Source organism: Lepisosteus platostomus, chromosome 2 (assembly GCF_059453375.1).
Source record: "Lepisosteus platostomus isolate fLepPlt1 chromosome 2, fLepPlt1.hap1, whole genome shotgun sequence".
In the NCBI taxonomy this organism is placed as follows: Eukaryota; Metazoa; Chordata; class Actinopteri; order Semionotiformes; family Lepisosteidae; genus Lepisosteus; species Lepisosteus platostomus.
In genome coordinates this window covers 74188209-74212814 of record NC_142612.1, presented here as the reverse complement: position 1 = coordinate 74212814, position 24606 = coordinate 74188209, and the positions used below count along the sequence as shown (strand labels likewise).

Genomic DNA, 24606 nt, shown 5'->3' with positions numbered 1-24606 from the left:
TGTCATTGCCTTCTAGGTTCTATTTACACAGAAACCTTTGCTTTTTGACTACTGTGAACATATAGTACAATGCTTCAAAATAATCAGTACTTTAAGTTATACTGCTATAACTTAAATAACTAGTGTAGTAAGTTATACTATAATCAGTTATACTGATTAAATTATATTGCTTACGTTTTCTACAGCTGTAATGTTGCACCAGCTGCTGAAAAGTTTTTTTTTTCATTTTATACAGTGGTTAAAGGACAATTAATTGTTTTAGGATGTTTTTCTTAAGGGTATATTTGGCTGGGCGTTATTTGGCCACGTCTAAATGATATTTAAATGTAACACAAACTGTTTTTAGAGCAGTTTGCAGAACAGGAATAAATTCGGTATTTTTTTTTATTGTTTTCCAACTTGAAGTTGTCCTTGTAATTCCTATGAAATGTCTTTGTTCCAAACAGTTTTGTTACCTCCACTCATAACAAAGAGACAGATCAGAAACATTACAGCAAGCAAGTAATTAGGAGGTTCTACTGTCAAGAAGAGCAAAATAAGAAACACCCCCAGTCTTGCAATCGCACGCACTGCAAACTATGAACCTCTCACATTCCTCCGGGCTCTTTTTTCAGCATGGCTATCATCATAATGGTGTCCATAAATATTTCTGCCATGTGTTGCCAAGGTCAGCTTCAAATGAATTCATTATAATTTCTCTGGAACCATTATTATGAACCAGAAGAATCATTTCTGCCCAGATTCCATGAGAGAAACGTGTAGACACCTTACGATGAACTAGCAGAGATGTCTGTTGCTGCAATGTTACAGTGCAATAAAGAATGTCATTAGTGAGTCATTGATGCAGCTGCTCTTGCATGTGTGCTCTGTTACTAGCAAGTGTGAACCAGGTCTTAAAATCCAGTATAAAGAGGAAGTAAATGTTGTCTAGAAAATATGACCTTTAATTTGTTCTGCTATTTTCATCTCTACATGTGGATCGATCATTTTCTTTTCTTCTCAGTGCACAAAGCATAAATGAAACACTGCTCTTTGTTACAAAACAATGGGTGGATGAATGTGAAAGTTGCCCTGCTTAATGCTGGGCATCATTCTCCACACAGTTATTCAAACAAACATGAAGGTAATCTCAATTAGGCTGCTTAACCTTTGCTCAACTCAAAAAGGACTTCAAACAATTTTAAAATTTGTTTTTCTTGTTTTATAATCGAATCTCACGCTTTGGATGTTTAAATATAACCACCAATTTTAATACTCAGGCTCCAGAGTTGCTTACACCTGTATTTAGCCAAGAGTGGCCAAGTTAGTTTCCACTGGGACATTTTTCACTGAACTGTTTCTTTAAACTCAGCTGTTACTCTCATAAAGACAAATAGTTACACTTACTGCATAATTCTTTTGATATGTTGTTCATTACTTCCTATTTATGCATTATTTACAATGACCATGCATTTGTGCTTAGTGTGGATTAAAAAGTATTGCCAGCTTTGTATAAATTAAGTAACAGGGAATTGCATTCTGCATACAAATGACGGCTATAGTGTAATCACAGTCACATTCCCTTGACAGTCTGTGTTTATAGTCACTCACAGCTCTTGTGCTTCATTCTCCCATTGAAGACTGCAGTTTGTAATATCCTGATAAATGTATCCACTTAAAACAACGCTAGATTATGAGAGTGCTAGTACCATAAAGTGCCTGTAACTGTGGTATAACTCCTGTGAGATCTTCAGTTGAATTCTAAACACAAACTCTTCCCCATAGACCATAAAGAGTGATATTATTTTTCAGTTTTGATTATTTCCAACTAAATACTACCCTCCTGACAAATAAGTCTCAAAGCTGCACAACAGATTTTCGGAACTAATGTGAGGCATTTAATTTGATTTAACAGATTTTGCTAAGTAGTATTTTGTATTGGGTGTTGTCATTGAATTTTTTTTTTTACTCTGGTAATTTGTTTAGCAGGAGAGAGGTTTTAGTTGATCTCTGAACCAGGGGGAAGCGTTGTGCGCTGTACATCTGAGGAGAGAATGCGTCCATAATTTTTCTTCGTCTTTTTTTTTATTTTTGTCCCCAACAATGTCTGATAACCGACCAGTGGAAATTCTGTTTTTCTTCATACGAATGCCTACAACCTTAAAAAAAAAACAATTATACTGTACCACTACGTTGAAATAAAGCGTCGTTTTATTGCGCTACTAGAATTAAACGGAATGCCTGTATATATGTGTAGGAATTTGCCCGAAAATGTGAACGTGACAGAAAGAGGGTGTAGCGTTCCACTGAGTTATGCTGTTCTGTTTTGGGTCTCGTGTAACATGACTGCCCCAGCCTACTCATTTCTTGTACGCCGGCGTTTGATGCCCATCAAAACTCTGTGAATGCGCGCATACATGTGCTTGTACTGGTTGTTTTTACCCGCGACTGTTTACTAAAACTACAATCAAAAAGCAAGTGAGAGGAGATGCGCTAGTAATAAGTCATCTGCTGAAACTAATAATATTCGATTGGCTGGCAGCTTTATGCTTAATGTTGACAAGCCGTATAAATATTTCAGAGTGTGGGTGGAACAGAGAAGCGCGGTGGTCACCGGAGAAGTAAATACGACATTGCCTTATTGTTTGGTTGTAGGATAACCCAAACTTTTAAAACTTACTTGAAAGTCACTCTAAACTACACAGTAATTTCCCGTCTCCTAATCTGTCCTTATAAACGACAGCTTTGGAAGCGGCATCTTCTTCCATCATTCATTGAAACAATCGTTTCCTGAAAAACGACACCTAGGTGGATGAATAAATCATCGTCGGTCTTCATGACCGGTCACCTGAACCTTTTGCTGTATAAGTGGTGAAAGGCGACATAATCTTCCCGGACAAGATACCAGCCGAGATTGAGAGAGCACCATGTTAAAAGCAAAGCGCCACGAGTTGTATTCATACGAACAGTTGGTTAAGAAACCACACTTCCTTCCGGAACAGAGGTGGAAGAATTTCAGCACCATGGACAGCAGCAGGCGACTAGTCCAGGTGATCATGGACATGCAACACGAAATCAATCAACTGGAGTCCGAAAACCGAGCACTCCGTGGCGGACTCGGCCAGTCTGCGGTGGGGTCAGTAAATGAGGACACTTCATCCCTGTCTTCTGCATTTCATCAGAAAGGTGTAGCCGAAGAGAGCGCTGCCCAGTCCAATTTAAGACGGAATGTATCAGCGCCTGCCCTAGAAGGCCCATTTCGAGGTACGTTTCGGAACTTTTGGAGCTATCGTTAGTTTCAATTTTTTTTAAAAAGATGAAACGATTGTTAATTTTAATGTTAATTTCATATGAGACCCGTAGGTTAGTTTAAGTGTCTTTGTCTCGGTGTTGACATTGTAAAAAACAACTTTGCTTGAGCTTGACATTTCAGATCTTGGCTAAAGAGTTTCTTCTTTTTTTTTTTCGGGAAGGTGCTCCATTTTTTTTTGTTTGTTGTTGCATATCTGTCTAAGTACCTTGACAACATTATTAATTCACTTTTAACAGAAAAACTTATAATGACTGTAAGACGATATTCAGTTTCATCCAATGCTCCCCCCAAAACCAAGAAAAAACAAACTCTGAGCCAAGTCCTGGAGGAGGTAGAACTGAAGGAGCAAAATAATGAACGACTGCAAGGGAACAGCCCTGGAGGTGGGGCACCTGTGCTGACAAATGTGCTGCAGGATCAGTCCAGCACAAGGCCTCCCAGCAGCTTAGCAAAGGAAAAGCTCTGCAACAGACGGTCTCTAAAGGAGCATATTCACAAAAACAGGTAAGCCTTATCTCATGAGGTTAAAACACATGCACGAGGTTGAATATAGAAATGTTCTCACGTAAATCACTTTTGTCCAAACTGAATCATCACAGCCAGAAATTAAGCATTTCCAAATTAAAACTGAGATAAGATGATGTAGCGTTACTGTACATTTACTGCAAACAAATCTGTCATGTCGTGCTGCTGGTTACAGCCTTGTTCCGAATCTGTTAGGGGTGACACTTAAAATGTTTAAGTCAGTGGACCAACAAAGCAAAGCACTCTTCCCCCACAACAAGCCTGGTCATGTAGCACAATGCGAGTGAGCGATCCTGTCCACCTCAAGGAGAAGATTCCTTCAAGGTGGGAATTGATTAAATGGCAGCCTTGAGGAAAGTTGGTCTGTGGATGAACGGGAGCAGGAGAGTGGAAGTCTGAGGGGAGACACTGCTCTTCCAATACTGAGCAGAGCCCTTGACTCATATTGCTTCGTAAAACAGCCAACTGTATAAATGGGTCCAAAGGTAAAATGGTTTAAATACGAGTGTCAGCCAAATAAACAAAATGACTATTTTTCTGATTTCCTATTATTTAAAAAACGAATTGACAAATCAATAGTTGGCCAGTCTCTTGTTGCCTGGATGCGTGAAGGGCTCCCTGATTATAAGGACAAGGCTGGAAGAGCCCCCTTAATTAGACAGAAAGTGCATGAGTGAGTGCTCTGAAGATGAGATACTGCATTCATATGAAGGAGAGCAGATATGGGTGAGACTGGTGTTTGACCATCTCCCAGACTTCCATTTAACACTATTTATGATCATATAAACAGAATATTAGCTTCTAGAATTGTGCAGTTCAGATTTTTGACTATCGGTGAAGATGCCTCATATTCAAATAAGGTTTTTCCATGTACAGATATGACATGGTTAACAAGCAAGTGGAGCCAGTATTTTATGTTGTTTTCACACTGTGAAACACGCAGCATGGAAGCTAACCCCTACTGAGAAGCTCCATTTATCCACCGCTCAGCTCATAGCAATGAGCCCTGCCATTGGTCATCTCAACACTGAACAGTCTTAAGCCCTCTTGTTGTGTAAAACCGAATGGGAATAGCTGACTGTGTGCTAATGTTACTGAATACTAATTAATGGAAATAATCAAAACTGAGCAAATTGGTGTAGTTACCAACTAATTAAACCACTTAAGAAAAAGAAGTAGCTGGAAAAAAAGGTACAGTAAATGTACAATTTCCAAGTTCCTTCAAATAAATGGCAGCTTGTCACAAAAATAAATGTAAAATCTTCTTTTCACATGTCTACTATTGATGTAAATTATGGAGACAAATGCTAGGACATTTGTTATAAGGTTTTATTTTCCCCCATTAATTCTGGAAGCTCAAAACATTTCTTACAAGAAAGTATTGTAACATTGTAAATGGTTTATATTCAGAATGGTTTCTGAATTCATTTACCTTTCACACGTCTGGCCAGATTTACAGTTGTGGAACATTACAGTATAGGGAAGCAAAGTATTGTTCCATTTGAAGTAACTAAGTAGCAAATGCTTTGAATTATTTTTTCTTCTGTAAACAGGACAAAAGTGAAATCTGTCACATTCCTTCTACCGGTAGAAGATTCCAGTACTACTGACAACCACCGCCCAACAAAGAACTAACTCCAGGATCAGAATTCTGGTGGTGGAAAAGGATTTGTAGAGGGGGAACGTGATTGACGTTGTGCGTGATTCTGATCACTGAAGGCCCCCGTTTTTATAGGTCAGCTAGAAACAGGACTTTATCTTCATTGACCTGAATTCCGAAGATCAAGTTGCAGATTTTATTACAAACCCAAAACAGGCAATTGTTCCCTGGCACCAGTATCTGGCTAACTGTTTCATCTACCTCTCCAGCTTGCTGGAACTTTAATCATTTCAGTGGCTCAGGTGTCTTATGTGTGAAGCCTATTTCTCTTTCTTAAGAAACACAAGATCTCAGCTGAGAGAAACATTTTGAAATGCTTCCATATCTCCCTGGAAATAATTTGCACAGACGTTCATTTGCTTCCCGGATAAAAACAAAGGTTTCTGCCTTTGTTACAGTCAGGATCAGAAACGTGTTTTTTTTTTGCTAGTTTGGAAATTTCCTTGGCTGTTCTTAACTCAACCATGATGAAATGATTCTTTAAGTACTCATTATTTCATAACCGACTGGATCATTTATTCATTTTCCAAAAAATGTTTTGAAGCGCAAAGGTTGTTCCCTGTGATAAAAAAGGCATGGAAACACAATGGGTAATGTTATGTTCTAAAATATGTGGAATGTTCTAAAATATCTGTATTTTGTTCAGTTTGTTTTCTCTTCACTAGAGATGGTTAGTTGGAACTGCATTAATAGTATGGGGCATATTTTATTCATATACAGCATGTTACATGACTGATGCAAAAAATCTACGGGCTTCACCAGGCATATCTTATTTTTGCTAACTCAAACTAAATGACATGACACCTCATCTTTTGGAATGTTTACCTCTGTAAGTCTGAAAGTCATTTTGTCCCCTTTTCAGCACTTTACCTCTTTATTTCTTGAATATTCACCTTGTTTAAACAAAGATTTCCTATGTTCAATTATATTTATACCACAGCGGACTAGACCATGTTTTTGGTGTTCTTTTCTCTGCTGCACTGTGAGAACACTTTGATTTTTCAAAGTAAAATTTCAAAAGCGTAGTGTTATGAAGTGACAAGCTCACCTTATTGCAAGGGCTGTCTGCAAGTCTGTGTATCTGCAACTCGGACTGTGTATCAGGATGATTTCTATTTTCTGTGTATAAATGTACAAATAAGATACAAACAAAGTGTAAAAGTCAAAGAATGTAAAACAGATTTTTATTTTTGTAACAGATAACCATGTGCTCCATTTCTGATAGTGATTTTTTTCTTCCATTTTAGATGAATAATATACAGGAATTATTTCTTCCACTTTATGGGGCAGAATGCCTGCTGCTGTTTGTGCAATACATTGTAATAAGAGCTAATAATTCACTTTTGAGATAACACAACTTTCATTAAACGTTATACAATTTTAAATACACATCTTTTAGACCTCAAATGTGGCTACAAAATACAGAAGAAATGTTGTTAAAAATATATGGAATTTTGTAATGTGTACTGTATATTATAATTCTGTTCCAACAGTAAGAATAAAATTGAAAAAAATATTCTTCCGTTTTTGCATTTGTTTTTTCTTTAGGGTAATTTCCAGACCCAGGGCTATAACAGTCCTTTACACCAATCTGTGTATACTGTAGCTGAGTTTAGAAAGGTCCCCAAAATATAAAGTCTCTCCTCTTGGAGTTTGTCATCCTTCCAAACATTTTCAACTCTCCCCACAGGGCTGTGACTAATTGGACTTTGAAAGTTCAAAATCACCAAGTAAGTTATTCGTCTTTCCATGAAAATAATGCTTGAAGACAATTTCTTTATGTGGCTGGAAATTACAAATAGTTTTTATCCCAGATCTAGAAAACACTCACTACTGCGCAATTAACAATTACTCCGGCTGCTTCTTTTAACTGTAGGAGAAGTCTTTGGAGTGCTCGAGATTTTAGTGGAAGTTTTGTAAACCTTTTTTCACAGTGTTAGAAAGAAAAGCTCAAGGCTTATAAACCTACTTTCCATACAGACTACAGCAGCACACAGAAATTTGATCTCACTCGCTTGCTGGCAGATCTGCTGGTGCCTGGTTCTGTGGCTGCTGGCACTGCTGTCTCCAGTGAAAGCTGATAAGGGTCATCTCGTGACTGCTGGTCGCTGTGGAGACTTCCATAGCTTTCTGAGTCACGTGTTTTGCCTGTAAACAAATTTATCTCTTTTGGTAATGTACTGTAACTAAGTTACTGAGTCAATTCAGGAGAATGGGAATTCACACAAAACCAGAATGTGTGCTTTAACGTGTCACTTAGATATATTCTAATCAAGGTACATGGATGAAAAATGTCTCTGACACCTTCCTGCCATCTCCGTGTTTAATGACTGGCTGGCTGTAGAATCTCAGAGCAGGGAAACCAAACAAGGCACAACACAGTCAAACCAATGTTCACAATTAAAACGCTCTTCCAAAGCAAACCAAATCAGCATTGCGACGTGCAGACAAAGGGGTCGTTAAAATTATCTTGACCAAATTCCACACAGTACCTGTTGGCATATTTACACTCAAATAAAAGAACAAAATGAGGCCGGAGGATCAAAACGAATGTGAATTTTTCCAATGAGAATACCTGTCAGGTTTTTAATCTTCGGGAACGTTTTAGTGGGAGGCTGAACTTCAGCTTCTGCAGGGCTGTCTGAGTACTTCATGGCAACAGTGGGGCGACGGTCTTTGCTCAGAGGCCTCGGTATACCTTAAAGACAAATTGGAGACGTCAATGGCCTGTAAGACGAACAGTCATTCTAAGCTCCCTGGACTGAGGACAGAGAGAGGCTTCCAGGAAAATGTGCACTGGTGGTCATAAACACAACTAATTACTGAAAGTGCCTTCCCACACATAAATTTAAGTATTTTTTTAATTCTTCGATTTGACCTGAGGTTTGTGCAAGTCACCACATGTCGTGCTGGTAAAAAGTTGTTTTGTATCGGACCTTGAGTTCCCGGCCTTCTTAAAGCCTCCCGCGTGAGCTCATGGAAGGAGTGGGCAGATTCCCGGCCAGAGTCCGATTCCCTCAATGGTCGGCCCATGATCTCGCTGTCGGTGGCTGTGAGGTTTCCAGCCAGGAAGTAGGTGTGCATCTTCCCTTTACCTTTCACTTCAATTTCCCCTCGGTCAATGATTTTAAAACCTTTATCCTTCAATGCACTGTAAAGGAAAAAAGGAATTAAATCAATGTATGTTAAAATACAGCTTCTATCTGATTTGAGCTTCCATGATAGGATTTATCAATAAGACTCCAAGAATTTGAACTCCACGGGTAAGTTTTGTGTAATAAGATAATACTAAAAACAAGAATTTCAGTGTTCCCGTTTTCACATTATTTCTATTTACGGAGATGTTCAGCAGCAAAAGGGTCGCTTTTCTTAAACGGGGAACTGCAGTCCCAATTTCTCAGGCCAGTTATGAAATCTCTGTAAAAAAGTAAATAAATCTACGTTATAGAAAAATGCCACGAATTTCAAATTAAGCACAAAATCGTGAGCTTTCTGTAAATCGCCGGGTCGTCCCAAACTCCTGGTCTTGCCACCAGCAAGAGCAAGAGTTCCCATGAATTGCGACGCGAAGCAGCCCTTCCTGCTCACTAGTCACTGTAATGACTGATGTAATGCGATGTACGAGCGAATGAGTACAGGTTGTGCAGCAGCCATTTCACCACAGAAATGTTCCAATGTGATCTGGTGATCTGCATGCAGAGTTAATAAGTAGTGTTTGTCAACAAAACCATTTTGAAGTCGAGCGCAATATTTCTATTGGGTTAAGAGACGTATTCACAAGCCTGCTTGTTTACAATGTAATAGGGCTGCATCATGTCACCAGAAGTTTGGAATCGCAGAATATGGGGCTGCACATACCTTTTTGTGATACAAACTGGAGGTTTTTCCAGTTTTTTTGTGATACAAACTGGAGGTTTTTCCAAGTGACAGTGTACATTTTACTTTTACTGTGGTTTGAAATGCACTGATCAATAATGATTTTTTTAACCCTGAAATATAAAAATAGCATTGCAGTTCCTCTTTCAACATCAACATGTCTTTACTCATAATCAAATGTAGGTACAGAGTATTGAGGCAATGTCATATGGTATATTAAATGATTAAAATAGAAAAGGGAGTGTCTCTATGTAAAACAGATTTTTAAATTTATACATACTGTATACTGTAATTTCCCTTCTCTTTTCATTAACTAAAACAGAGAAATAGGTTCTTAGACGACTATAGCCCCTTTTAGACCTGTACTTCAACCCAGATTGTGACCCTAACCTAAATCATGACACAATAGCAAGAGGGTAGGCTGAGCAGTTTAATCAAATGGGGTTCACCAAGCACTAGAGAGTGCTTGAGATTAATTACACATTCTAGATCCTTTAAAAACATTCCTGCCATGCTTGACCTTTCTCCTGTGGAGATGGAAGAGACTTCTTGACAAAAGTGCTTAACCAAAAAACCCATTTTTCAACCCGAATGCTTTTTATGTTCTCGTTGGTGCATACAATGCTATTGCAATCATAATCTTTGCAACACTGAAAGTTTTTACAGACTATTGTCTGTGTAGACTCTATATTGTATTACTGTGACTGTGCTACTTTCATGACACTAACTTACACCTTTTTTTATACACTTGCTGAATAACCTGGCTAGGTGATGTCACACACCAAAACCTTTCACCTGGACTGCCAGTGAGTAGATTGCATCATGGCAAAAAGGAGCTCAGGTATTACTGATCGGGATCAATAACATGCCACAAACATTTTAGAGGTGAGAAGTGAATTGTAACTACTATCTTCTTAAGACAACCTGAAAAAAATAAGCATTTACCCGCTTGTTTCCTTTAGACATTGAGCATTTTATTTTCCCTGGGGACAAATTCTGGGGCAATGTGCCCAGTCCACAATAAATTAATAGCAGTTACAAATTTATCCCCCAGGAAAATGAGGACTTTACATTTTTGATATGGTAAAATCCCCAAATCATTATCTCAGTCATGGCTAATACACCATGCATTCCCACTGGATGATCTGAACAGCACTAAATGCTCCCGAGACACAGATTGTTTTCACAGCAGACAGGAACGCAGCTTCTTACCGATGTGCACTGGGGCTCAGGTGGATTCTGTTGGGAACACCGTGGCTTTCCATCCGTGAGGCTGTGTTCACCGTGTCGCCAAACAGGCAGTACCGAGGCATTTTTTCACCCACCACCCCCGCGAGCGCCGGCCCGGTGTGCAAGCCCACCCGAATCTGGGGAGGGCATGATACAAAAACGTACACACCGTCGTCCGTCCGGAAAAGACAACTGATTGATCTCACAGCGTACCAGGTTCACGGGTACACGAGTAGACAAAATGCAATCCTGACAGTAACAGGCTGTGAATGGCTACCACATGATTATGCTATTCACCTCAGGTAACTAAAGCCTCTTCCTCCAGATCCCAATAGGGGTTCAGATCACTCAAAACTGTCACCAAGAGCACTGTTTTACAGCCCCAAACCAAGTTAATTAGAAGTATTACTTAGAACTCTGTGCCATTCATCCCAAAAGATCCCCAGTTCTTTTTCTCATCTAGGAGGGGTCCCACTTCATGTAATACCCTCAGCAGGCAGTATACACCAGTGACCCCACTACACAGCAAGTCAGATGGAGCAGTGAGAAAACACCTTCCATTTCAGAGTTAACATCCCAACTCTTGTGATTAGTGCCAGGGAATGTTTTATAACCAAAGGATCAGGATATTAATTGCTTATCCATGGGATGGCACTTCCCATAGTACAATGTGCTTTGTAACCATGTGGGGTTTTGGTTTGTAAAAGCTGGTCCAGAGGCATGGGTACCACCCACTGTGACCAGAGAGGCACTTGCAGCAGGAACCGGATTTTGAGGTCTCGACATGACCAGGTGAGGTCACGCTGACTGCTGGTCCTGGATTTCCCACCACGTCAGGATTCTCCTACTGGGATCCTTAAGCTGCCACCAAATGTAACATGAAGGTTTAGTTCTGATCAACATGTCACCCAATAAAAGCATGAAAATAAATGAGGAAATTTAGACCTAAGTAGTACTATTATCTTGTGTATGTGTGGGTTGGGTGGTAGAAGTGATAGGATTTTAAAGGTCGCGTGTAATTGAAGCATGGTTTGAAAATGAATTAGAGCTAAGTGACTGGAATACAAAGCTCTGGAGCATGAAGTCTGCTCCTGTTCACAGTTCTTACTTGGATAGGATCCCCTGTGACTGGGTTTGTCACTTCTCTGGCTGCGATGATCATTCCCAGCGCAAAATTGGCCACGCGTTCAGCATGACTAGACACTGGGATGGGCACCCCTCCAACCACCATGTAGGCATCTCCGATTGTCTCCACCTACGACAAAGCACTTTTAGGACTGTGTTTTATCCCTAATCATTTCCATTTTAAAGCATGGTCCATAAGAATTTCTTTTTACTGCTAAGGCTGCTACACAGCACAAAATGCCTCAAGAATTTTTAAATGTATTTTATTGAGACTCTGGGCCAATTTGATTATAAATATATAAAAAGTTTCAATAAAACTGAAAAAGTGATGGTTGAATCAAAATGAATAACTGAGATTATGTTAGTGGTTGCAAGAAATCAAGTCACACCTATACTGTATTTGAAATCATTAATCATTAGGCTAATCCTATAAAGAAATGGGAGCTATATAAAACATGGGTTATTGAAAAACTTGATTTGTATAAAGAAATATTAGCTGAATTCATACCTTGTAGACATCGTGAACAGTGGTTAACCGGTCAAATTTGAGGTACATGGAGTTCAACATGAAGACTATTTGAATTGGTTCACACTCAGAGCAGATGGTTGTGAATGTCACAACATCACTGAAGAGTACTGTACACTCTTTAAACTCGCCTATAGAAAAGGGGGAAAACAACTGTATAATACCTTATACAACTCTCAACAAATGAACAAAAATACACGATAATATAGCATTAGCAAGTATGACTAGTCGCCAATGTGAACAGGTAGCACTATTTTTCTTTCTTTTTGATGCGTCTACATATGGTTTCAAGACTACACTTGTTAGGAGAAAAAGCCATTATAGAATGCCATTTCAAAAGAATATACAGTAACATGACACATTGGGAGTGAGACAAATGAGGACACAGCAGTTAAAGTGATAAAACTAAGGAGACTTTTCACAAAAACAGTAGCATGTCTGTAACAAGACGTTTTAAACTACACACACTGTGTCAACTGGAAACAGTCATGATTTGATTTAAAAATGTGAAAATTCTAAACCTGAGTATAGGAATCCTCTTTCATATAATATAATATTAACCTTATTGGTGGGATAGAAAAATGTATTTTCCAATACTATGCACATTTTATATAGTGTACCCTTTGTGAATGTGTTGCACTCCATTCCAGAAACAGCCTGACTGTGCTGAAGTTTGTGTTGTGCTTCAAAGTGCTGACTGACACATTGCTGCAGGTGCCTGGAGCTAACATAACCCAGATCTCATCAAATATGTAGGCTTCTGTGGAACATTTGAGAGATTATTAGACCATAGTCTTATGGATAACTTGTTTCTTTCATTGGAGTCAGGGAGTAGGTGAGCTTTGTTTTTGAAGGAGACTAGGTTTCCAGTGTGAGATAACAATCTACTGATTAGCTTTCTGGCGTTCTGTGTGATGCTGGGATGTTCTCTAGGTATGCTGTCTTTTTGTCCTCCCATAATTCTGCACGATTTACACACATAATTATGTGGCAATTTGAGTACAAAAGCAAAGTAATTGAAAAATAGGACAAAGTACATATCTCCAACTTAGTACAGTCAGGAAAAAATACATTAATTTCATTCAAGACTTTGTCGCATTTGAATGTGTAGATTACAGGTTCACTGTTGCTTAGCAGATTTACCTAATAAAGCCAAGAGCTACCATGCCAGGTGAGGAGAACTGTGATAACACATGAGGGCTTGTCTTCAAGGCCCTGCAAGCTTGTGCTATTGTCATCCCTCCAAATAAAAATAGTAAAGTGTTCCAATTTCGTTTAAGGATGGTTGTACTACTGCTGTAAGTGCATGATCATTCCAAAAGGAATACAGTACTTAAACAGTTTTTTTTAAAACATACGTCCAATCTAAAATTTAAATCAAATCCAGTGGCTGTTTTAGTTTAGTGCTCGGCAATATGGATGAGACACCGTGTGCTGTTAGAGATGATGTGTCCTGTCTCTCAGGCCAGTCTCATTCACCTGCCTCGACTTTCTTTCCCTCCTTCAGCTGGTTGGCAACGTGCCTGGGCAGCATGGCGTAAAGGAGGGTCTCCGTCTTCTTCTTCTCCTCCTCCAGGTGCTTGGAGAGGATGCGCAGCTCCTCCTTCTTGCGTTCCAGCTGGTTGGACAGCTCCATCTCCGCGAGCCGCTGCTGGTTGAGGAGGATCAGGTCTCTGGTGACGTCGTGGGGAGCGATGTCGGAGATGTGCATCTGCCTCTCCTCCAGCTCCTGTAGGCTCCGCAGGAGTGGGGAGGCCAGGTACAACATGCTCTGCAAAGAGTCCATCCACACCATCTGGCCTGGATAAGCAACCACAACACAGCAGGCTGGACAATAGGCTTCAGGCAAGACTAGAAAATTCCTGATCGGTACTGCCAGCTGAAACTACATGCTGTACTGCAGTACCCATACATATACATATATGCCATATTGTACAAAGACCTTCTGCATTTCAAAGCTTCTGTGGTTTCTAGTGGCTTTGTCCATGAAAAAAAACATAAAAGAAGCCCAAGGGATACAATATCAAAATTTTGTTACACAAATCCTGTGGAACCTGAATAAGATTGTACTAAGTCAGTAGTTGAGTAAAAAGTGATGGGATTTAGTAAGGACATGGACATTTCAAGAATTAATTTGCTGAAAATGCAGATTTAATATAGGTCAACAGCTTAGGTCAACATATGGGTTTCAAGCTTTTTTATCACAAGATGCCTTCCAAACTTACTCTGGAATGGGTGTCTCAGATTTCCCTCTCCTTTGACTTCCTTTTTCATATCCCCCTTCCCATTTTCACTCTCTTTTGTTTTCCTTATGCTTATTTTCCTGCTCTGTCACTAATTCCCACACACACCTGAAGAAATTCCCACAATCAAAGTGTTGTGTTTTTAGTTCTTTTTTAATTACTTTTCAGTGTGCCATTAACTTTCATTCTTTGTCAAGGGCCGTTGTAAAATAATACCAATTACTCTAATTTTGTGAACTATCACACATTTCCCTCCTGGACTGGAATAATTTGGAGGGCACTGTTTCGATTTTTAAAATCATTTCATGTCACAGGCATTTGTGAAGACTGGTTTCAAGTGTGCTCTTCAAGCATCTGTTTGCTCAAATACATATAGGATTTCTATTAATTTTATTCATTATTAACTAACCCACAGTTAACGTACTTTTCACATGTCTGAATAAATGAAAAAGTTTAAACGTTATGTTTATTCTATTCTATACATCTTTTTTTACCTCGTAATTCTAACATTGGGCACCTCCTCCAGGATTCAGGCATCATATCTCTTTTAGTTCTCAGGACAAATTGGCTGTTGATGAACTTCCTCACACTGGATATGGTGAAAGTCACTTCTGGGTGGATGATAGTGAAATACTGGTCAAGATGAATGCCCATGGTCTGAAGTCCAGGAACAATCTTCTGAATGTTTACTCCTGCCTGTTTCACCCTGAGCTGAAAACAACCAGCACGAAAAAAAAAGCGTTTTTTCCTGTTCTTTGTTCTAAAGGTTCTTAAGAAAAAATGTGGGCCATCTGTACTATTTCATTCACATACATTTATTATAATCTAAATATTTTCCCTGTAGCTTAATAAATATCATAAATCAATTAAAGAGCAGATTCTTATCAGACTTTCTGTGATACATGTAAGTAAATGTATCTTATAGTAGTCTAACTGTCTTTCTCTCACAATACTATTTGTAAGAGCGTGTTTCAAAACTACTTAATAAACTAATCAATACCAAAGGAGTAATCAACTGAAATGGTCTCAGATTGGCTAATTTCCAGTATGTATACAATATCCAGTTTGGCATATGTATACAATATGCCAGTTTGGAAAAGCAGAAGAGCAGTTAATTAAAAACCAAACATACTGTCATAAACAACTCCCAATGGGCAATGTGAGTTTACAGTTTGTACACGTAAATGTATTTTTACAGCCAGATTTGTTTATTTTTTATTATTCTTTTCTTTTATAATGGTTGACGCATGCAAATTAATCATAATTAAAGAGAATTATAAGAGCAAGCCTTATTTATGCAAGCTTTTAGCCTGTAGCTTCCATGAAGACTGCATGCAAATGTGACCCAGTTAGTACTATTTAAGCAAAATTTGCATTGTTCAATAAGCAAGGTGCTCTTTGGAGACAAGTTACACATACTACACTGCAACTGCATCTTTAAATTGGCATACTTTTCTATTAATGCAAAAGAAAGTGACTTACCTCCTCATCAAACACAATGTGGAAGGGGAAAGCATTACAAAATGTTTTTAAATCTATGCACAGTGTTTCTGGATAAACGGGCTCAAATCCTCTCAAGAGTTTGCCTAGAATTAGAAAAGAAGAGCTGATTTGAGTTCAGGACTACCACACGGGTGGGGTGAAATTTTGTGAAAATGCACTTTTGGTGTGCAAAATTTTGTTTTCATTCAGATCGGGTTTTATGTAAACGTGATTATAAAATGAATTGTTTCAGTTTCTACATACAATAAATAAGGAACGGCAATAAGACAAAAATATCGCCAAACAAAATATACAAAAGCATTTAAAAGTTGTAGCTCTGTTTGCAGGTTCTGTACTATTTCATTTTGTAGTTGTTTGTTTCTGCTGTTTCCATTTTGAGCCGTTAATTGTTTTTGTTGTCAAAATACAGTATGTCAATTTGTTTTCAGTAAATGTATTCATGCATCAGTTTAATTACCATTTTATATTTTTTCACCAATTATGCAGTATGTATGACTACTATCCCATCCAGGGGGCACTTCCAGCTTGTGTCCTGGGTCTGCTGTGCTACACTCTGGGTCATGTGACCCTCTATATGTCCTGGAGAAAGTCCTGGGTGGATGCATGTTTAATATGTGCTGCATGAAGTTGGTATTAGAAGTAAATCGAACCTTTGCCCAGCTTCACAATTCCTCTGACGGTTTCCCAGTGGTTTTTCTTCATGGGACACGCTGCAGTCTGATTGTCTTTGCTTCTGATTCTGTGCATTGATTTTTCAATATCCTAAACAAAAGCAAAACCCAACATGAAAAAGAAAATCCTGATTTTATCTGGGAGCTGATTTTTCAAATTATCGAACATCAGTGTCCTTGGATCTTGGAATGATGGAAATCTATTGGAGCTTTTTTTCACGGGCAAAAGTACTTTGACAAGTCTGCACTGCTGCCTCACGGTGGTCCTGGAACCTGGTTTTGATTCTGGCCTGGGGCGTTTCTGTGGAGTTTGCATGTTCTCTTCAAGGTTGTGTGAGCCTTCTCGGGTTTCCTCCCACAGGCCAAAGCCATGTTGTCTAGGGTAATTGATGTCCCTCAGTTGTCCCCTGCCAGTATGTGAATAAAGCCTGTGGTGGGCTGGACATATCCTGCCTTGTGCCCTTTGTCTGCTGGGTTAGCCACCAGCTCCAGCCATGTATTAGACTAGGCGGTTATTGAAATGGATGGATGAAACTTTGGTACTTTGAAAGGCTATTAGTAAGGGCTGCCTTGATAAAACTTTTAAAAGCAGCTTTGCACAGCTCTATCTCATTATTTATTTCGGGTTCTTTAGCTGTTCCTGGACCCCAAAATCAGAAAACCGTATGTCAGCATATTATAACTCCATGCGTGTCAACTGATTTTTTTCATAAGAAGGAACCAGATATGAAATATCTAGCACCTGGTTTTGGCTGGTACTCCAGCCCGAGCTAGGTAACCCTGAAATGGCTCCATCTTTCCTTTTATGTCTGCGAGAAAACAAATCTTCAACACAGCTTTCTTAAATTATTAACTATTAAAGATCACTGATTATAAACAAATTCTATCTACACACACTGCACAAGTGCAAATGTGGAATGTGCTGCTCTGAGCTCCCCTGATTAATTAAGCATCAGTCATCTCCAGAGTTATTTCATACTTCATATCGCAAAAGACCTGCAATCACATCTCCTGATTTATGTTTATCAGTCAACTGCAACTGAAATCAATGTGTCGGCTCGGGGGAGATTCCTGGCTGTTAACAAAAATGTAATCAACACCACCATTAGAACAGCCAGAGACACGACTGTTCATTAGCTAGATGCATCGCTCCCCTTGCAAAAAAAAAGAGCCTGTTTTCTAGTTCCAGGTGTCAGGCAGATCAATTTATGTGTGTTTTTTGCCTAGTTCCAGCAAGAACTGCTTTAGTTAAAAGCATAGCGTCAATGCATCTATTGGCTTACTAGATATGTGGCAACAGATACTGTACAAATACATTTTAATCCAGTCAGTACAGGGGAATTATGCAATCTAATCAACTTTTGAATTTTGCTATTTAGACCTAGCTTGAGTTGGGTCACTTTTATTGAGAGTGGGCTATTTTGCTAAGCCAGAATGCAGGACTTGGTCTTGTATTTTGCGGAATTAAAACATGGTGATAAAAAAGTTTAATTTTTCCTGATCCAACATACTTGTGATGATGATGATTCTATTACTTTGTGTCATTTTCTTCAGTGGTCTTCCAAAGATGTACAGTATAAAATGGTAAACATGAGCAGACGTGGGTCTGCCTAAATGTGTGTTCAGATGTTCTTGTGTGTTTTCAACTGAGCACAGCGGGATGAGCTACAAAACAGATGCATATAACGCACAACAAAAAGACTATAGTTCTGGCCTGTGAAGCCCTGTGCAAAGGTTCTGACATTCACTAATTACCTCTTTGTTCAACTGCTTTTCACTTTGTCGGCGAGAGTTTGCGAGGTATTGGGGAGTAGCAGATAATTTGCTCCGTCTCTTGTTTGTAAAGGCTGGTTTTTGAGTCACAAGGAAAACTATATGTTCCTTCTTCCCCGTCCTTTCCTCTTCTTCCATTTGATTCACTATTTCCATTGTGATTTCGCTGTTGAAAAAGTCTTTTGCCACAGCTCCAATTATGCCTGTTCAAAAACAGAAGAAAGGGGATGTCTTTTGACAGGATGACGTCAAAGGAAGGCACTTGCTTTAAGACTTAATTGAGTAATGTTTCAGCTATATATTAATGAATAAAATGCCCAGATATAGAAAGTTGAAAGAAACAAATGTGTAAAATGAAGTTGAATTTTTTCTCAATGCATTCAAAATGTCAAGTGTGCCCCTTTAAGTTAGAATTAAATGGAATTTAAATGATCTAATAAAAATCCAGATTTGCCCCTGGGTTAACACTGAATGCAAGAAAGCATTCTGTGGCAAGTGGAAAGCCTTGGGCAAGCAGTTAGCAACTGACTGGAGGGCTGATATTCTGATTCCAGGCCTGGATGAGAGAGGCACTTAGCTGTCGGACCTGGAACAATGTGACACAGCCCTCGTCGATCGGAATAGTAGTGCAAGTGCATTGTGCCATCTTCGATTTTCTCCACTCTGAATGAGGGAGCATTCATCTCCTAAAATGTAAAACAGGTCAAGTGGAAAAAGGGTGAATAGGAGAGCCCTTGAGTAAGTAAAGATAGAGCTTTTCACTACCCTCGGCATCGAAGTGCCTGTTAGGCCATCAGTGAAACAATCTGCTCATTTCTTTCAAACCGGTTGCCTAGCCTTTACATACAGATGTCTGTTTCACTCACATGACAGAGGGCTCTAGTCCTGAAACAAATTGTTGGATGTTTTATCTAGTGATTGTTATCTTTTCACATGCAGTGTTTAAACATTTAACTCTTGCTACGTTCCTATCACCAGAAAGATAAAAAGTAGCATGACGAGCAAGTGCGTTCAGAGAATTGGAGAGTATTTCTCAATTCAGCACACACACACACTGAAGACATCAACTGGTACCAGAGCAACTGATGTAATCCCACCACCCAGTTTGTACTTGATGTATTAAGTGCATCACTTCACATCAATGTACATGTGAGGCATTGACGTACCTGATAAGAGAGGGACAAGTAGCTGTGTAGTGCATCCAGGTTTTCGATAAAGTCAAAAAGGTTTCCACCTAGCGTCCTGAGCATGTGGTCATAGCCAGATCGCTTGCAAAACTCAAAGAAATACTCCCCAAACTGTTTCAGGACAACATCGGGTGCAACATCTTTAAGAAAGAGGGAGAGAAAGTCCAAGTACTCATTTGCTTTAGTATTTCTAGCAGCTGAAACTATACCTGAAACTTACAATAAGATCCATTAGAAGAATACAGTATATTGTGTAAAATAATCTAACATTTGAAATTTATTTTTTGAGCAGGAGTCAAAAACGCTTTGAATTTACATGTTGTTGTTTCTCCCTCATATTTGGAAATACACTATATTGGAATGGCCAATGTGGTAGAGCAATTATTTCCAAACCCAAATATTCATACCATTCCTTCAATGCACAATTTTGGTTCCCCCTCATCAGATACTGGAATTTTAAGCTCCATTTGTAACACAGTTTCCCTTTTAATGGAGGTTCTTCAGAGCAACCCGTAATTTTTGCTGTCTGTTACAGGTGCTGTGAATGTTTATTTTACATTGAGGTGTAATGTATAGAAAACACAGAGATTTAGTCAAATGTATCTTCCTTTCTACTGTTTCCATCTTACCCAAGAGTTTGCAGGCCTCTTCTACTAATCTCATTGTGATGTCATCTTTGTACACCTCAAATGTCATAAATGTATCCTGAACCCCAGCTTCATGCCTGTAATGCAAAAGAAAGGCAAGAACAAAGCAAACACTATGATCCTGACCACTATTCTGTACCTGGCCTATACTCAATAAAGTGTCAAAGCGCTCCCCTTATCTGGTTAATGAAAGGTTCCAGCTCAATAGCAAAGCAGTGGCCAGTTAGTAAGCTCCTTCCTTTAACCATGAGATTTTAAAACATGATGGCTGTTGTCCATAATACTTTACAAATATTCAGAGTTTAGATTTTGTCCATGATGAAAATGGTTAGGAATATACTTATATCTTCAAGTCATTCAGTCTAATATTTTGCAAAGCTTTGTACCACCAACTGATAGTTGTCTTTCATAGCAATGGGGTTCTTTTTGTGTGGAAAACAACCGGTTAACAGAACAATAATCTTGCTAGCTAATGCCACCTTAAGAGTCCTTATTGTACTATTTCATAAATTAAAATGTTAATACAGAGTAATCTTTAAGGTAAAAGACAACATCAAGAGATATCAAGAGAGATTTATTTATTTTATAAATGTGTACTCCTTTTATGAGGTAATCCCTCATAAATGAGTCAAAGCTGTGCAGCAACTAATTGCCATAATTATGTTTCATTTTATTTCTGTTTAACACAATACTTTATTTAGTTGTCTACAATAATCTGATGGAAATTAAATCAGAACTAAATACTCTTGCTTTGATCGACTCAAAAGGCCACACAATCCATTTTAAATGTGCCTTAGCAAGGATAACAATAATGCCTAATCGTGTTTCAACCTCCTGCTTCATTTATTAGAACAGGGCTTTCAAAATTAATACATGGATTTTGTGTAACTTAATCACTTAATTAAAAAAAATCCACAAAATCTACTTGATGATTTCAGGTTAAATAACACATCAGCTTTTTATCATCACAGTTATTTACAAAATATTCTCTGTTAAAGTGATAATGAAGTATTAGTCTTTTAGGCAAACTGTAATAGTTTTGTGAATGCTAAGGAATGTTCTCAGATGTACGCCATCAAGAAAACTGAAATCTGACAAATATAAAGGTAGCAAAAAATTCAATGAATATTTAATCAATCCTATGTATTAAATGCATCTTCTCTTTCCCGGAAGTGTAATGAAACATATGGTCCCCATAATATCAGTCATCAAACATGAACTGAAGCTATCACACAAATTCTCAAAACAGTGCTTTCATAACCTAAAACTGTTGTTTCTATTGACAATGGATGAAAAAACACAGTGCTAATATTTGATGCACTGTGTCTTAACCACTCAAAACGCTCGCTATTGCCAAACCTATATTTTCCAATTTGCAAAATCCTTGAAGAAAATGTTATCATTTTCTCCAACTGTCACAGATGCCATGTCACTATGTCATTATTTGTAATACATGATACTGTTTAACAGCAAGATAATTTTTATTAAAATAAATATATATACAGTTAACATCCCATGAGGAGATGTGTTGCACTGCCAGCAGGCATTAAAGGAATTGAAGAGGTATGGCAAGCTAAGAGACAAACCAGCTTTATCAAATTTTATCTGAAATTGCAGCCAACAATCATGATGCATAAAAAAGCAAATATCTTTGTCCAGTTGTTTACGGTCATGCAGATCAAATCACTTCCAATCAACCAATATGTCTTTACAAGGTAAAACTATGGTTTCAGCAACGTAAGTATCCTTTTATCTAGACAAAGTACGTAAATAAATTTGGCCCTGAAAAATTATCTTACTGGTACTTTGTAACACAAATGTAAAACAATATTGAACTTGTGTTGTGCTGTACATCAGCGATTAACCAGCATAATGAATATCATCTACGCCACCTTCTGGTTGTTCAATAAAGCAGCAGTTAAGACAGCATTACCATCGAGCAAATCATAGGTCTTCAAAGACTCACAGTATGGTGTAGGAAAGAGTTACTTAGACGAACTGTAAAATCAGTGTGAAAATTACCTTAGCTTCTCCCATGTTTCTTCTCCGAATTTGTCAATTACCAAGGATTTTAAACACGTGTTAATAAATCCATACTACGAAACAAAAAAAAGAAACAGACTTTTTATTATGCCGTTTTTTACACTTTTACACTGTATTTTTGCTCGTAGCCCTGGTTATTCCATCTGTACTTTATAGATCAACGAGGTCAATCCATCTGTACTTTATAGATTTGTATAATACGAATTTGTTCTGTAATTTGGATAGTTAAAAATAATTTACGTTGAAAACCAAATAATCAAATAATGTTAGCAATTAGCACAGTAGGCGAGGATCTTTACAAACCATTTAAACACGAAGAGATTAAGAGATGTACTGCGTAGTGTGGTTCATTAATACAAGCAGGACGACACTGAAACGCATTCAACCTCTTAGAATGAAAATAAAATGAAAAATATCCAAGCATTTGTTCTCATACATGTCTAATGTCTATGCTCAAATTCTTTGAATACGTTAACTAAAATCAAATAAGCCATCTCAATAAACAACTTACCATCTCCAGAAGACAAACGGTGATTTAGTTCCATCCAGTTTGCCAAAGATGAATGACTTGGGTATTCGTTTTTTTTTCTCCTTCACACTAGTAACATTGCAAGTATAAACTGACAAATCCAATTCAAGAAACTATACCTTAACCTTCCTTTGACTGAAGGAGACCTCGGGAAAAAGTAGTGCACATTTTTTATCCTCAAAATACTGTTTTGTTGTGGTGATTCTGGGTTTTTTTCCCCGCAAAAGCGATTTTAGATGGATTTATATAATAACATATTAAGGCTCCTGTTCCGGTACTCCACAGTCTCGCAGAGTAAAAAGTGTTGATGGATTTGTGAGAACAGTCTTTTGAAAGAAAATCACAGATCTGTCAATCTGCGATTTCCGCCGGTCTCTCCGGATTCAGGCAATACGCCAGAACGTTGCTTACTATACGTACGCTGTCCACTTAGCCGAGGTGCTGAAATAATTTGAATGCGTGACCCAAGGTGAAGATAACTCTAGGGGCTTTTTTTAAAACGGGTAGGTGCCATGTTTTAAATAGCTGTTCTTTCTTTGCGTCTTTCTTTCTTTAAAGCGCTGCCTTAATCTAGACTGGAATGCTCTAGTAAATTTCTTTTTCGCACAGTCTGTTAATAAAATCCCGTGTATTTAATAACGAACAATACATTTGGCAACTAACGATGATGGGGACACTTTCATCGCTTCTTGAACTGCTTAAGACTACCTGTAAATTGCAAGTGTTTATAGTAACGACGTGCTCCTGAATTCTGAATTCACATTGATAATTTGCAATTCCTTGGTCTGAAACAGGACTCCCATCGTTAAGAGGTTCTTAGACAAAATATAGACTCATGGTCTATCACTGTCATGAGAACTGACTGTACACGACCTTACCCTTAAAATCAACGTACTGTACAACCAGTCTCTTAGAAATCTTTCCAAAGTCATTAAATCAAGCTGTGGGTAATGCAAAGCTCAAACGCAACAGACCTCGGAGGAAGGGTCTCTCCTGTCTTTCTCCCATCTGCCCAAATTCTGCAAAACTGCTCTCTACAGTCATATCGTAGATACGGACGTCCATCTGCAGTGTTAATCATAGATTTACTATTGAATAATAACTCGGTTTCATTTTTTAGTAATTCTTTAATGGGCCATGTTTCCTTCCCATTTTTGCAGCAGGTGTGAAAGAAAGCAAAATGAAGGCCTGGAAGAGATAAAAACTTTAGCACTCCAGTTGCGGTTGTTTGTAGGCGCAGGGTGGGGTTAGGCGGACAGGGGGTGTTTGTTCAATTGGCTTAGAATGACGTGCTTGAATCTGATCGAGGCTTTGCACCCTGTGGTCGGTTTCAGGCTGCATTTGGGCTTAGGGATTCCTATACACGGCAGCTACATCACAGGATCCAGTGCTGCCTCGTTGACGGAGCCCGTGTATGGATGATGAGTACCTGGGTTATCCAGTTCCACTCCTGGAGAAGCAAAGCTCTTGGTTCTTGAGATAATTCTCTGTAATATGCTTCCCACCTCCGATATTACACAGACAGGCAAGAGCTGTCAGATCTGTAAAGGTTTGATGTATCTCAGAAAATACAAAAAATTAAAGACTGTAAATTGTCTACTACTACTGTTACTGACTACCACTAACACTACAAATATTTGCATAAACAATCGACTGGTAAACATCTCCCTCTGGCGTCGCAAAACGTTATTGCATCTCCTAACCTGGAAGAGACGATCTTGGTAATTCCGCTTCAGAATTCCACAGACAAAAAAAAAAAGTATTCGTCTCTTACGT

The 24606-nt window shown here is 38.5% G+C and overlaps 2 protein-coding genes across 2 annotated transcripts; one reads left to right on the top strand and one right to left on the bottom strand.

Moving 5' to 3' along the window:
• The first annotated feature begins 2893 nt into the window (after positions 1-2893).
• Positions 2894-6690, top strand: LOC148677103 (uncharacterized). The gene is made up of 3 exons (XM_088618020.1): positions 2894-3243; positions 3529-3796; positions 5371-6690. The coding sequence occupies exons 1-3, from the start codon at positions 2907-2909 to the stop codon at positions 5450-5452; spliced, it is 687 nt and encodes a 228-aa protein (XP_088474146.1). The 5' UTR covers positions 2894-2906; the 3' UTR covers positions 5453-6690.
• Positions 6676-23539, bottom strand: LOC148677102 (putative guanylate cyclase soluble subunit beta-2). Its single transcript, XM_088617997.1, has 16 exons — positions 22813-23539; positions 22281-22354; positions 20241-20335; positions 19591-19751; positions 19011-19110; positions 18407-18627; positions 16631-16742; positions 15960-16063; positions 14972-15188; positions 13714-14034; positions 12217-12365; positions 11692-11838; positions 10566-10720; positions 8414-8628; positions 8053-8175; positions 6676-7625 (listed from the first exon to the last, which is right to left on the bottom strand). Exons 1-16 carry the CDS (start codon positions 22813-22815, stop codon positions 7459-7461), a joined length of 2364 nt encoding a protein of 787 aa, XP_088474123.1. The 5' UTR covers positions 22816-23539; the 3' UTR covers positions 6676-7458.
• Positions 23540-24606: the final 1067 nt, after the last annotated feature.

Bases quoted from the DNA above. Each gene is read 5' to 3' on its own strand.
- LOC148677103 (XM_088618020.1), top strand. From the start codon at position 2,907: ATGTTAAAAGCAAAGCGCCACGAGTTGTATTCATACGAACAGTTGGTT. The intron at 3,244-3,528 runs GTACGTTTCGGA...CACTTTTAACAG, and splicing joins CCTAGAAGGCCCATTTCGAG to AAAAACTTATAATGACTGTA. The intron at 3,797-5,370 runs GTAAGCCTTATC...TTCTGTAAACAG, and splicing joins GAGCATATTCACAAAAACAG to GACAAAAGTGAAATCTGTCA.
- LOC148677102 (XM_088617997.1), bottom strand. The intron at 12,366-13,713 runs GTGAATGAGACT...CCTTTTCTATAG, and splicing joins GGGAAAGAAAGTCGAGGCAG to GCGAGTTTAAAGAGTGTACA. The intron at 10,721-11,691 runs GTAAGAACTGTG...TGCCCTCCCCAG, and splicing joins TCACAGGGGATCCTATCCAA to ATTCGGGTGGGCTTGCACAC.